Source organism: Nerophis lumbriciformis, linkage group LG36, assembly GCF_033978685.3.
Source record: "Nerophis lumbriciformis linkage group LG36, RoL_Nlum_v2.1, whole genome shotgun sequence".
NCBI lineage: Eukaryota > Metazoa > Chordata > Actinopteri > Syngnathiformes > Syngnathidae > Nerophis > Nerophis lumbriciformis.
The window spans coordinates 18,267,296-18,283,114 of record NC_084583.2 but is presented as its reverse complement, the minus strand read 5'-3'; the positions used below and the strand labels follow the sequence as shown (position 1 = coordinate 18,283,114).

The window sequence follows — 15,819 nt, the reverse complement described above, 5'->3', positions numbered from 1 at the left end:
CAAAAAGAGTCATGATACGGGAAGGGAGGGGGGGGGGGGCATAATGTTGTAACAAATAATATTTCTATTAAATAGGCTTTACTTTGCATTTTAATTAACGTGGGATTATTTTTTGTATTTAGAAATAATAGTACCAACTTTTTTTTTTTTTTTCTCCAACATTTGTGGCACTGGCGTGGCGCCCCCTGATGGACGGCGCCCTTAGCATTTGCCTATACGGCCTATGCCACGGGCCGGCCCTGCCTGCACTCGTAAGGCAAATGCTATTTTGACATGTTAACAGAGGTGGGTAGTAACGCGCTACATTTACTCCGTTACATCTACTTGAGTAACTTTTGGGATAAATTGTACTTCTAAGAGTAGTTTTAATGCAACATACTTTTACTTTTACTTGAGTATATTTATAGAGAAGAAACGCTACTTTTACTCCGCTCCTTTTATCTACATTCAGCTCGCTACTCGCTACTAATTTGTATCGATCTGTTAATGCACGCTTTGTTTGTTTTGGTCTGTCAGACAGACCTTCATAGTGCCTGCGTTTCAACAAAAACAGTCACTGGTGACGTTCACTCCGTTCCACCAATCAGATGCAGTCACTGGTGACGTTGTACCAATCAAACAGAGCCAGGCGGTCACATGACCTGACTTAAACAAGTTGAAAAACTTATTGGGGTGTTACCATTTAGTGGTCAATTGTACGGAATATGTACTGTACTGTGCAATCTACTAATAAAAGTTCCAATCAATCAATCAAAAATGTGAAGGAAAAAAGACCCTTTTTTTATTTCAACCGTACTTCCCGTCAAAAGCCTAAAGACTGACTGCACAGTTCCTGTCTTCACAATAAAAGTGCCGCTCCATCGCGCCTGCGCTTTCAAAATAAGAGTCTCCGAAAGCCAGCGCAAACAAGCTAGCAACCTACGGAGTTTGCCGCCAATGTATTTCTTGTAAAGTGTATAGAAACGAATATGGAAGCTGGGCAAATAAGATGCCAAAAACCAACCACTTTCATGTGGTATTAGACAGAAAGGAAGACTTTTTTTTCTCTTCCATTCGAAAATGTGGACGTTATCATCACTACTGTCTGATTCCAATCAATGTAAGTCATCAGAATCAGGTAATACACCAACTTATATTCTTGTCTTCATGAAAGAAAGGAATCTATATGTTAAACATGCATGTATATTCATTAAAACACCTTTAACATGTAAACAAAAACGGCAAAATAAATAAATATAAATGATATACTGTATATATCAATGTATGTATGTATATATATATATATATATATATATATATATATATATATATATATATATATATATATATATATATATATATATATATATATATATGTGTGTGTGTGTGTGTGTGTGTATATATATATATATATATATATATATATATATGTGTGTGTGTATGTTACTCATTAGTTACTCAGTACTTGAGTAGTTTTTTCACAACATACTTTTTACTTTTACTCAAGAAAATATTTGGGTGACTACTCCTTACTTTTACTTGAGTATTAAATCTCTAAAGTAACAGTACTCTTACTTGAGTACCAATTCTGGCTACTCTACCCACCTCTGCATGTTAATATGTAATTTTCTATATTAAGGAGATATTTGTATTTCAAAATGACATTCACAATTGCTGCATTTATCACGAAATAATAATAACTAAAGAGGAGAAATATAACCTTAGAGGAAAAAATAATTTAAAACATTTATATGCACGTACAACACTTAGAACTTTTAGCATATCAGTATGTGGAATTAAATGATGGAATGGATTAAGTAAAGAAGTTAAAAATTGTACTGATATGATCCAGTTTAAGAGGTTGTTCAAAAATAATAGTGCTTACAGAGTACAAAAAAAGAAGAATTATGAGAAATACTTTCAACCTTATTGAAAATAAAATATTCTTCATCTCAGTATGTTAATAATGACTGAATTAATTAATTAATTATGTAACATTTTTATGGGCTTTCCTCTTGGTGATGTTAAGTTCCTGTTATACGCTGTCATACAGTATATGCCTTGAGCTCTTATTTTGAAGGAGCTAAGAGCGGAAGTGAGGTCACGTTGTTGGAGTGGAGCGAAGGTTTTGAAAAGAAGGTAAATAAAGGGTCCTCGTGTAAACTGGAGATTCCGTGTTTATTATTTTGTAGTTTCATACCGTATAGGCGACATATAATAAACATGGAATCTCCAGTTTACACGAGGACCCTTTATTTACCTTCTTTTCAAAACCTTCGCTCCACTCCAACAACGATACCTCACTTCCGCTCTTAGCTCCTTCAAAATAAGAGCTCAAGGCATATACTGTATGACAGCGTATAACAGGAACTTAACATCACCAAGAGGAAAGCCCATAAAAATAGGTTACAATTACATATGACAAAACTGTTGTATACTAATTCATAGATGTTATTTTATTATATAAAAAGGTCAGTAAATGATTCTATATATTTGTAAACGCTTGAAGTGGGAAAAGGGGTAGGATTAAATAAGCTTTGCTTCTTCCTACTCCTTTTCGGGCATGATGTAAAATGAAATGATATGAAATTGTGTGATTGTATTATGATGTAAGTGTGTTCATGTTCGAAATAAACTAAAGAAAGAAAGAAATACTTTTCCGTACGCAGAGGACGTGACGTCACGTCATGAGACCTTCCGAAAAATGTAGAAAGGAAAACATTAAAAATGTCACTGGTTTGTAACATTATGTGCACTGTGTCCATTTGAACATTTTGTATATCCATGCTTTGCCAGATTTTTGTTTTTAAGCAATACATTCAGAGTACTTCCGGTTGAGGGGATGACAAAAAATAGGACACTTCAAAGTAAAACGTGTCAAGCCTATAATTGGCAAGAAAATGGCTTTTGATGCACATTTGTGTTTAAAATACTTGTGTATGATTGTTTATATTTCATTTTAAAAACGTGAACGTGTATGTTTCCCGCTTGTGTGCAGTCTACCTTTAAACACAATTTCGCGGCGCTAGTAAGTTGAAACACAGATTTACTTCCGGGTCCAAATTAATTCTGCTGGTGCTGTCGTTTCCTGCTCGTCTGGCCAGTTGCTGTGCGACGTCAGCCCACAAAGTTTTGGACCCAGCAAAGACTATACGCCGCAGCGTTTGGCTGCCGAACATCTCGACATGGCTCCGAAGTGGACTGTCGGCCGAGCCCGCGGCGGGGCGACGAGGACGCGGTGGCTGCTCGTGCTGGTGAGCGTGTCCGTGTGCGTGTGCGTGTGCCGAGCATCATCACAGACTCAGACTCAGCATCAGCATCAGCGGCGGGAGGAAGAGGAGGAGGAGGAGGACAGTGCCAATGAGAACATCGTCACGGAGAAGAAGGCTGAGGAGAGCCACCGGCAGGACAGCGCCGACTTGCTCATCTTCATCATGCTCCTCACCCTCACCATCCTCACCATCTGGTTGTTCAAACACCGCCGCTTCCGCTTCCTGCACGAAACTGGGCTGGCGATGATCTACGGTGAGCCTCAACTTCTGTACATCTCTTCACCAGACACCGTGCACAAAGTCAAAGTAGCAATGATTGTCACACACACACACACACACACTAGGTGTGGTGAAATGAACCTCTGCATTTGACCCATCACCCTTGATCACCCCCTGGGAGGTGAGGGGAGCAGTGAGCAGCAGCGGTTCCAACCCGTGATGCTGAATGCCAAGCACCTTTGGTATGACTCGGCCGGGGTTTGAATTCACGACCTACCGAAAACAAGATAGCACTTCATGTATCCATCCATCCATCCATCTTCTTCCGCTTATCCAAGGTTGGGTCGCGGGGGCAGCAGCCTAAGCAGGGAAGCCTAGACTTCCCTCTCCCCAGCCACTTCGTCCAGCTCTTCCCGGGGAATCCCGAGGCGTTCCCAGGCCAGCCGGGAGACATAGTCTTCCCAACGTGTCCTGGGTCTTCCCCGTGGCCTCCTACCGGTCGGACATGCCCTAAACACCTCCCTAGTAGAGATGCGCGGATAGGCAATTATTTCATCCGCAACCGCATCAGAAAGTCGTCAACCATCCGCCATCCACCCGATGTAACATTTGATCAGAACCGCACCCGCCCGTTGTTATATATCTAATATAGACGATGCAAGGCATTAGTGAGGTTATAAAGCTTTTGCCTGTTAAAGAAAGGAGACTGATCCAATGCAGCACAGACATTCGCGTGCCACGCTGTCACGACCCAGACGCACACCAGTGCGCAATCATATGGGAGCCGCGCTGAGCGCACCTCCAAGCGCGTCTCGCTGCCGGCGACGGCCGGGTATGGGCCCGACGCTCCAGCGCCATCCATTTTCAGGGCTAGTTGATTCGGCAGGTGGGTTGTTACACACTCCTTAGCGGGTTCCGACTTCCATGGCCACCGTCCTGCTGTCTATATCAACCAGGGTGAGCCCCACCCCTTTCGTGAGCGCACTGCGCGCGGAGTGACCCCTGTTACGCGCCCCCGGCAACAGGGGTGGCGGGCAGGTAAGCTGCGCGGGCGGAGCGCGCGGAGTGACCCCTGTTACGAGCCCCCGGCCACGGGGGAGGCGGGCAGGTAAGCTGCTTACCTGCTGCGCGTGACGCCGGCCGCGGCGAAGGCGGACGAGGCGGGGTGTCGGTGCGGTGGGCGCGGTGGTGACCCTGAACGTGCGTTGGGCCCTTCTCGCGGATCGCCTCAGCTACGGCTCCCGGTGGGGCCCTCTCGGGGGAAGGGGCCTCGGTCCCGGACCCCGGCGAGGCGTCGGGGGCCTTCTCCGCTCCGTAAAAGTGTCCATCTCTTTTTTTTTTTTCCTTCTGTTGTGGCATATGCAGCAGGTGCCTGCTCGTTTTTCGTATGTGGGTAACAACATTTAACTATGTATATATATTTCCCAATTGGTTTAACTGCCACCCGCCTGAATCTATTTAAAATCTAATTTTTTTTTATTTCAACCGCCCGACCCGACCCGTCCCGACCCGACCCGCGGATAAAATCTAATTTTTTTAAATTTCATCCGCCCGATCCGCGGCGAAGGCGGACGAGGCGGGGTGTCGGTGCGGTGGGCGCGGTGGTGACCCTGGACGTGCGTCGGGCCCTTCTCGCAGATCGCCTCAGCTACGGCTCCCGGTGGGGCCTCGAGGCCCCTTCCCCCGGCGAGGCGTCGGGGGCCTTCTCCGCTCCGTAAAAGTGTCCATCTCTTTTTTTTTCTTTCTTCTGTTGTGGCATATGCAGCAGGTGCCTGCTCGTTTTTCGTATGTGGGTAACAACATTTAACTATGTATATATATTTCCGAATTGGTTTAACTGCCACCCGCCTGAATCTATTTAAAATCTAATTTTTTTTTATTTCAACCGCCCGACCCGACCCGCGGATAAAATCTAATTTTTTTAAATTTCATCCGCCCGATCCGCGGATAATCCGCGGACTCCGCGGTTGTGCCCGCAAACCGCGCATCTCTACTCCCTAGGGAGGCGTTCGGGTGGTATCCTGACCAGATGCCCGAACCACCTCATCTGGCTCCTCTCCATGTGGAGGAGCAGCGGCTTTACTTTGAGTTCCTCCCGGATGACAGAGCTTCTCACCCTATCTCTAAGGGAGAGCCCCGCCACCCGGCGGAGAAAACTCATTTGGGCCGCTTGTACCCGTGATCTTGTCCTTTCGGTCATAACCCAAAGCTCATGACCATAGGTGAGGATGGGAATGTAGATCGACCGCTAAATTGAGAGCTTTGCCTTCCGGCTCAGCTCCTTCATACCTGCCAACTACTCCGGTTTTCCCGTAATTAGTACGGTTTTCATCAACCTATTCCGGGTTACGGTTGCAGTGATAAAAAATACGGTTTTTCATTAATTAAAAACATTTTTTTTTTTTTAAAGTTTTATTCACAAAATCGCGTAACAACAATGACAATCAACACTGCTTCCCGTAACTTCCTATCGAGCCATTCCGAATGCCATGCGCGAGGCTATTTATAGCACCGCTGCCAATCAGGAGGCACCTGTTGCCCATTGTTTCCAAACGAGCGAACGATCATGGAATCAGCCGGAGAAAAATCGCAAACGAGTCTTAAACCGAAAAGAAAACTGCAGTCATTCCGTGAAGAATATTCAAAAGCCTATCCGGTAATAATTATCCGTTCCAAAAAGGGTGAAAACTACGCGAATTGCACCTTGTGCAGACAAGATTTTTCGATCGGACACGGAGGAATTAGCGATGTAAAAGACCACGTTGGGACAAAAAAACACAAGTCTAATGCCGTTGCTAAATTTGGATTTTAGCCACAAAAAGGTAATGACACCAATGTTATCTATTGGAATTGTTTAGTACTGTTATACTGTTAAAAGTGTTTATACTATTTATGCTTTCAAGTCCAAGTTGAAGAAATCTTGTTAAATGTTGACAGCATAACTACCAAAATACAGAAGTATGTCCTTAATATTTTTGCAGTGCTATTTCTGTTGAAAAGTTCAAATGATTACATTAGAGATGTGATGTGCCACTTTTCAAGTGTCTGATGGCTTAAATTAATTTTCATTAATTTTTCATATTTTGAATTATTTTGAAAGGCTTACAAAAAAACTACATTTGAATTGTAATTCCATGCTATTGACAGGACTATTAATTTTAATGAAGTTAGCTTACCATGTTTACAGTATGATAATTGTGATAGAAATGTGAATTTTAGGCACAGAATATTTTTTACAATCGAACAAGGCAGTAGATTATACAAGCTTGGACAGAAAGTTAATAATGACACCAATTTTTTTTTTAATGGAATTGTTTAGTACTGTTTTACCATTTGTTTACTGTAAAAAGTGTTTATACTGTTTATACTTTCAATTAACAAATTGAAGTCTTGTGAAAGGTTGACAGGATAACTGGCATTAACTGTCAAAATAATTTCAAACTATTGAAGTTAGCTTACAGAATAAACATGTCAATCAACCCATATGATTTTTGCTGTAATATTTTTGTTTTGAAAAGTCACTGTGACTGATAGAAAAGTGATGGTTTTAGCAACATTTTAACCTGTCTGAATGCTAATAATCATTTTGCGCCGGGGGGCGAAGCTGAACCCCCCACCAGGACTTTGTCCTGGACCTACCGGGGCCTGCGGCCCCTGGACCCTGGCTACTAGGTTTTTCTGATTTCAAAAGTTGGCAGGTATGCTTTAGCGCAGCTCCATCTAATGGATGCATAACGTAACCCCAGCCTCTACTGTAGCGTCTATTCTATGCGCCTTATAATGCGGTGCGCCTTATATGTGAACAAAGTTTTAAAATAGGCCATTCATTGAAGGTGCGCCTTATAGTGCAGAAAATACGGTACTCAAAGCACTTTGAGACTATTTCCACGTTCACACACTGATGGCGGGAGCTGCCATGCAAGGCCCTAACTACGATCCATCAGGAGCAAGGGTGAAGTGTCTTGCTCAACGGACACAACGGATGTGACTAAGTTGGTAGAAGCTGGGGATCGAACCAGGAACCCTCAGCTTGCTGGCACGGCCACTCTCCCAACCGCGCCACGCCGTCTTTATTATAACACTTATATAAGACTTTTCAAATCATTTTGATCGTAGGCTACTATAGCTAATATAGACACTTGCCTTCATCATATACAGCTTTTCATTTTTTTGCGGCTCCAGACAGATTAATGTTTTGTATTTTGACTGATTAAAAACAAAATAAATACATATAAAGCCAATATAAAAATAAATATGATTAAAAGCGATTTTGGAGTCTAAAAAAAGTGCCTTAAGCGCAAAAATGATGACTAAAGTGGTGAAGCTACTATTAACAGTTTAGTTAAGAAACATGTGTATTTAGTGCAACATAATTGTCTGTCACTTTACTTTTTGTCAGTTATTTTTGAGTCCCTTCTTATGCAATATACAGGTAAAAGCCAGTAAATTAGAATATTTTGAAAAACTTGATTTATTTCAGTAATTGCATTCAAAAGGTGTAACTTGTACATTATATTTATTCATTGCACACAGACTGATGCATTCAAATGTTTATTTCATTTAATTTTGATGATTTGAAGTGGCAACAAATGAAAATCCAAAATTCCGTGTGTCACAAAATTAGAATATTACTTAAGGCTAATACAAAAAAGGGATTTTTAGAAATGTTGGCCAACTGAAAAGTATGAAAATGAAAAATATGAGCATGTACAATACTCAATACTTGGTTGGAGCTCCTTTTGCCTCAATTACTGCGTTAATGCGGCGTGGCATGGAGTCGATGAGTTTCTGGCACTGCTCAGGTGTTATGAGAGCCCAGGTTGCTCTGATAGTGGCCTTCAACTCTTCTGCGTTTTTGGGTCTGGCATTCTGCATCTTCCTTTTCACAATACCCCACAGATTTTCTATGGGGCTAAGGTCAGGGGAGTTGGCGGGCCAATTTAGAACAGAAATACCATGGTCCGTAAACCAGGCACGGGTAGATTTTGCGCTGTGTGCAGGCGCCAAGTCCTGTTGGAACTTGAAATCTCCATCTCCATAGAGCAGGTCAGCAGCAGGAAGCATGAAGTGCTCTAAAACTTGCTGGTAGACGGCTGCGTTGACCCTGGATCTCAGGAAACAGAGTGGACCGACACCAGCAGATGACATGGCACCCCAAACCATCACCCAACCATGCAAATTTTGCATTTCCTTTGGAAATCGAGGTCCCAGAGTCTGGAGGAAGACAGGAGAGGCACAGGATCCACGTTGCCTGAAGTCTAGTGTAAAGTTTCCACCATCAGTGATGGTTTGGGGTGCCATGTCATCTGCTGGTGTCGGTCCACTCTGTTTCCTGAGATCCAGGGTCAACGCAGCCGTCTACCAGCAAGTTTTAGAGCACTTCATGCTTCCTGCTGCTGACCTGCTCTATGGAGATGGAGATTTCAAGTTCCAACAGGACTTGGCGCCTGCACACAGCGCAAAATCTACCCGTGCCTGGTTTACGGACCATGGTATTTCTGTTCTAAATTGGCCCGCCAACTCCCCTGACCTTAGCCCCATAGAAAATCTGTGGGGTATTGTGAAAAGGAAGATGCAGAATGCCAGACCCAAAAACGCAGAAGAGTTGAAGGCCACTATCAGAGCAACCTGGGCTCTCATAACACCTGAGCAGTGCCAGAAACTCATCGACTCCATGCCACGCCGCATTAACGCAGTAATTGAGGCAAAAGGAGCTCCAACCAAGTATTGAGTATTGTACGTGCTCATATTTTTCATTTTCATACTTTTCAGTTGGCCAACATTTCTAAAAATCCCTTTTTTGTATTAGCCTTAAGTAATATTCTAATTTTGTGACACACGGAATTTTGGATTTTCATTTGTTGCCACTTCAAATCATCAAAATTAAATGAAATAAACATTTGAATGCATCAGTCTGTGTGCAATGAATAAATATAATGTACAAGTTACACCTTTTGAATGCAATTACTGAAATAAATCAAGTTTTTCAAAATATTCTAATTTACTGGCTTTTACCTGTATATGAACAAAGTTTTAAAATAGGCCATTCATTGAAGATGCGCCTTTATAGTGCGGAAAATACGGTACTCAAAGCACTTTGAGACTATTCCCACGTTCACACACTGATGGCGGGAGCTACCATGCAAGGCCCTAACTACGATCCATCAGGAGCAAGGGTGAAGTGTCTTGCTCAACGGACACAACGGATGTGACTAAGTTGGTAGAAGCTGGGGATCGAACCAGGAACCCTCAGCTCGCTGGCACGGCCACTCTCCCAACCGCGCCACGCCGTCTTTATTATAACACTTATATAAGACTTTTCAAATCATTTTGATCGTAGGCTACTATAGCTAATATAGACACTTGCCTTCATCATATACAGCTTTTCATTTTTTTGCGGCTCCAGACAGATTAATTTTTTGTATTTTGACTGATTAAAAACAAAATAAATACATATAAAGCCAATATAAAAATAAATGTGATTAAAAGCGATTTTGGAGTCTAAAAAAAGTTCCTTAAGCGCAAAAATGATGACTAAAGTGGTGAAGCTACTATTATACAGAGGTGGGTAGTAACGCGCTACTTTTACTCCGTTACATCTACTTGAGTAAATTTTGGGATAAATTGTACTTCTAAGAGTAGTTTTAATGCAACATACTTTTACTTTTACTTAAGTATATTTATAGAGAAGGAACGCTACTTTTACTCCGCTACTTTTATCTACATTCAGCTCGCTACTAATTTTTATCGATCTGTTAATGCACGCTTTGTTTGTTTTGGTCTGTCAGACAGACCTTCAAAGTGCCTGCCTTACTGGTGACGTTTCACTTCGTTCCACCAATCAGATGTAGTCACTGGTGACGTTGGACCAATCAAACAGAGCCAGGTGGTCACATGACCTGACTTAAACAAGTTGAAAAACTTATTGGGGTGTTACCATTTAGTGGTCAATTGTACGGAATATGTACTGTACTGTGCAATCTACTAATGAAAGTTCCAATCAATCAATCAAAAGTGTGAAGGAAAAAAGATACTTTTTTATTTCAACCGTACATCCCGTCAAAAGCCTAAAGACTGACTGCACAGTTCCTGTCTTCACAATAAAAGTGCCGCTCCATCGCGCCTGCGCTTTCAAAACAAGAGTCTCCGAAAGCCAGCGCAAACAAGCTAGCAAGCTAAGGAGTTTGACGCCAATGTATTTCTTGTAAAGTGTATAAAAACGAATATGGAAGCTGGACAAATAAGATGCCAAAAACCCACCACTTTCATGTGGTATTAGACATAAAGGAGGAACTTTTCTTCTCCTCCATTTGAAAACGTGGACGTTATCATCATTACTGTCTGATTACAATCAACGCAAGTCATCAGAATCAGGTAATACACCAACTTATATTCTAGTCTTCATGAAAGAAAGGAATCTATATGTGTTAAACATGCATGTATATTCATTAAAACATCTTTAACATGTAAACAAAAACAGCAAAATAAATACATATAAATTATATACTGTATATATCAATGTATATGTATGTATATATATATAATAATGATAAATGGGTTGTACTTGTATAGCGCTTTTCTACCTTCAAGGTACTCAAAGCGCTTTGACACTACTTCCACATTTACCCATTCACACACACATTCACACACTGATGGAGGGAGCTGCCATGCAAGGCGCTAACCAGCACCCATCAGGAGCAAGGGTGAAGTGTCTTGCTCAGGACACAACGGACATGACGAGCTTGGTACTAGGTGGGGATTGAACCAGGGACCCTCGGGTTGCGCACGGCCACTCTTCCACTGCGCCACGCATATATATATATATATATATATATATATATATATATATATATATATATATATATATATATATATATATATATATATATATATATATATATATATATATATATATATATATATATATATATATATATATATATATATATATATATATATATATATATATATATATATATATATATATATATATATATATATGTGTGTGTGTGTGTGTATGTTACTCATCAGTTACTCAGTACTTGAGTAGTTTTTTCACAACATACTTTTTACTTTTACTCAAGTAAATATTTGGGTGACTACTCCTTACTTTTACTTGAGTAATACATCTCTAAAGTAACAGTACTCTTACTTGAGTACAATTTCTGGCTACTCTACCCACCTCTGCTATTAACAGTTTAGTTAAGAAACATGTGTATTTAGTGCAACATAATTGTCTGTCACTTTACTTTTTGTCAGTTATTTTTGAGTCCCTTCTTATGCAATATATATTTGGATAGTACTTATTGTTCTAATCAGGCTGACCTGAGGATATTATTTTTTTAGATAAATGATAATTGACTAATACTGCGATGAGGTGGCGACTTGTCCAGGGTGTATCCCGCCTTCCTACCCGATTGTAGCTGAGATATGCTAACCCTAACCCCAAAAGGGACAAACGTTAGAAAATGGATGGATGGATAATTGACTAATAACTAATAAATACATGGTTCCATGTCATTTGACAAGGTTGTAAAATGTACCGGTAGATATAATTATTGAATATAAATGAAAACCAAGAGAAAGATTAGGAATTCAGTGTTAATATTTGAGTGGCCCCCGGGCCCCTCTGTAGTGGTCAGAAAGGTTAAGAAGCCAGGCTTTAGGCTGTTTCACCAAATCGCTGCTAAATATAAATAAAAATGGATCCAGATTGGTGAAGAAACCATATTAGCATCGTCCACTTGTGATGATTGACGTGTGTATGCTGGACACGCCCTCACCTACTTGACCTCCGACAGGTTTACTAGTGGGCGTGGTCTTGCGCTACGGCATCCACGTCCCGCGGGACATCAGCAACGCGACGCTGAGCTGCCACGTCAACGCCAGCCCCGCCACGCTGCTCATCAACTCCAAGGGGAAGTTCTACGAGTACACGCTGAAGGGCGAGATCGGCGCCAGCGAGGTCAACGACGTGCAGGACAACGAGATGCTGCGCAAGGTAAACACGGTCACGCCTTCATGCAGGGCGGGGCCCTTATGAAGTTGCTGTTTTCTCATACATTTGGACGCCTTTTTGAGGCCCCGAGCGTTCACAAAAAGTCACGCCAAGTATGTGAAAGATGAAATATTTTGGAGGTCCTGAAAATTACATTTTAAAATTGGCACTCTAGCGCCACCTTTAAAATGAGACAAAGTGAGCTCCTCCTACCAGTATCTTAGCAACATAGGAAATACACTATATTGCCAAAAGTATTTGGCCACCTGTGCCTTGACTCACATATGAAGTTGAAGTGCCATCCCATGCAATTGTCCAAAATGTTTTGGTATCTTGGATCATTCAAAGTTCCTTTCACTGGAACTAAAGGGGCCAAGCCCAACTCCTGAAATACAACCCCACCCCATAATTCCTCCTCCACCAAATTTCACACCGAAATGTAGCGTTCTCCTGGCAACCTCCAAACCCAGACTGGTCCATCAGATTGCCAGATGGAAAAGCATAATAGTGAGAGTCCAGTCCATAGTGGATCTAACATAATAGTGAGAGTCCAGTCCATAGTGGATCTAACATAATAGTGTGAGAGTCCAGTCCATAGTGGATCTAAGATAATAGTCTGAGAGTCCAGTCCATAGTGGATCTAACATAATAGTGAGAGTCCAGTCCATAGTGGATCTAACATAATAGTGTGTGAGTCCAGTCCATAGTGGATCTAACATAATAGTGTGAGAGTCCAGTCCATAGTGGATCTAACATAATAGTGTGAGAGTCCAGTCCATAGTGGATCTAACATAATAGTGTGAGAGTCCAGTCCATAGTGGATCTAACATAATAGTGTGAGAGTCCAGTCCATAGTGGATCTAACATAATAGTGTGAGAGTCCAGTCCATAGTGGATCTAACATAATAGTGAGAGTCCAGTCCATAGTGGATCTAACATAATAGTGTGAGAGTCCAGTCCATAGTGGATCTAACATAATAGTGTGAGTCCAGTCCATAGTGGATCTAACATAATAGTGTGAGAGTCCAGTCCATAGTGGATCTAACATAATAGTGTGAGAGTCCAGTCCATAGGGGATCTAACATAATAGTGAGGGTCCAGTCCATAGTGGATCTAACATAATAGTGTGGGCGTCAAGTCCATAGTGGATCTAACATAATAGTGTGAGAGTCCAGTCCATAGTGGATCTAATATAATAGTGAGGGTCCAGTCCATAGTGGATCTAACATAATAGTGAGGGTCCAGTCCATAGTGGATCTAACATAATAGTGAGGGTCCAGTCCATAGTGGATCTAACATAATAGTGTGAGAGTTCAGTCCATAGTGGATCTAACATAATAGTGAGAGTCCAGTCCATAGTGGATCTAACATAATAATGAGGGTCCAGTCCATAGTGGATCTAACATAATAGTGAGAGTCCAGTCCATAGTGGATCTAACATAATAGTGTGAGAGTCCAGTCCATAGTGGATCTAACATAATAGTGTGAGAGTCCAGTCCATAGTGGATCTAACATAATAGTGTGAGAGTCCAGTCCATAGTGGATCTAACATAATAGTGTGAGTCCAGTCCATAGTGGATCTAACATAATAGTGTGAGAGTCCAGTCCATAGTGGATCTAACATAATAGTGTGAGAGTCCAGTCCATAGTGGATCTAACATAATAGTGTGAGAGTCCAGTCCATAGTGGATCTAACATAATAGTGTGAGTCCAGTCCATAGTGGATCTAACATAATAGTGTGAGAGTCCAGTCCATAGTGGATCTAACATAATAGTGTGAGAGTCCAGTCCATAGTGGATCTAACATAATAGTGTGAGAGTCCAGTCCATAGTGGATCTAACATAATAGTGAGAGTCCAGTCCATAGTGGATCTAACATAATAGTGTGAGAGTCCAGTCTATAGTGGATCTAACATAATAGTGAGGGTCCAGTCCATAGTGGATCTAACATAATAGTGTGAGAGTCCAGTCCATAGTGGATCTAACATAATAGTGTGAGTCCAGTCCATAGTGGATCTAACATAATAGTGTGAGTCCAGTCCATAGTGGATCTAACATAATAGTGTGAGAGTCCAGTCCATAGTTGATCTAACATAATAGTGTGAGAGTCCAGTCCATAGTGGATCTAACATAATAGTGTGAGTCCAGTCCATAGTGGATCTAACATAATAGTGTGAGAGTCCAGTCCATAGTGGATCTAACATAATAGTGTGAGAGTCCAGTCCATAGTGGATCTAACATAATAGTGTGAGAGTCCAGTCCATAGTGGATCTAACATAATAGTGAGAGTCCAGTCCATAGTGGATCTAACATAATAGTGTGAGAGTCCAGTCCATAGTGGATCTAACATAATAGTGTGAGTCCAGTCCATAGTGGATCTAACATAATAGTGTGAGAGTCCAGTCCATAGTGGATCTAACATAATAGTGTGAGAGTCCAGTCCATAGGGGATCTAACATAATAGTGAGGGTCCAGTCCATAGTGGATCTAACATAATAGTGTGGGCGTCAAGTCCATAGTGGATCTAACATAATAGTGTGAGAGTCTAGTCCATAGTGGATCTAATATAATAGTGAGGGTCCAGTCCATAGTGGATCTAACATAATAGTGAGGGTCCAGTCCATAGTGGATCTAACATAATAGTGTGAGAGTTCAGTCCATAGTGGATCTAACATAATAGTGAGAGTCCAGTCCATAGTGGATCTAACATAATAATGAGGGTCCAGTCCATAGTGGATCTAACATAATAGTGAGAGTCCAGTCCATAGTGGATCTAACATAATAGTGTGAGAGTCCAGTCCATAGTGGATCTAACATAATAGTGTGAGAGTCCAGTCCATAGTGGATCTAACATAATAGTGTGAGAGTCCAGTCCATAGTGGATCTAACATAATAGTGTGAGTCCAGTCCATAGTGGATCTAACATAATAGTGTGAGAGTCCAGTCCATAGTGGATCTAACATAATAGTGTGAGAGTCCAGTCCATAGTGGATCTAACATAATAGTGTGAGAGTCCAGTCCATAGTGGATCTAACATAATAGTGTGAGTCCAGTCCATAGTGGATCTAACATAATAGTGTGAGAGTCCAGTCCATAGTGGATCTAACATAATAGTGTGAGAGTCCAGTCCATAGTGGATCTAACATAATAGTGTGAGAGTCCAGTCCATAGTGGATCTAACATAATAGTGAGAGTCCAGTCCATAGTGGATCTAACATAATAGTGTGAGAGTCCAGTCTATAGTGGATCTAACATAATAGTGAGGGTCCAGTCCATAGTGGATCTAACATAATAGTGTGAGAGTCCAGTCCATAGTGGATCTAACATAATAGTGTGAGAGTCCAGTCCATA

General features: G+C 41.4%; 1 protein-coding gene across 2 annotated transcripts in view; it reads left to right on the top strand.

The window, feature by feature from the left end:
- The first annotated feature begins 3,046 nt into the window (after positions 1 to 3,046).
- The window catches only part of slc9a6a (solute carrier family 9 member A6a), a 61,398-nt gene continuing 48,625 nt past the window's right edge, over positions 3,047 to 15,819 (top strand). For both annotated transcript variants that reach the window (XM_061930556.2, XM_072912376.1), the window contains exons 1-2: positions 3,047 to 3,504; positions 12,272 to 12,471. In XM_061930556.2, coding sequence (XP_061786540.2) covers positions 3,165 to 3,504; positions 12,272 to 12,471 — 540 coding nt within the window. In that variant the 5' untranslated portion in view covers positions 3,047 to 3,164. The remainder of the gene's footprint in view (positions 3,505 to 12,271; positions 12,472 to 15,819) is intronic.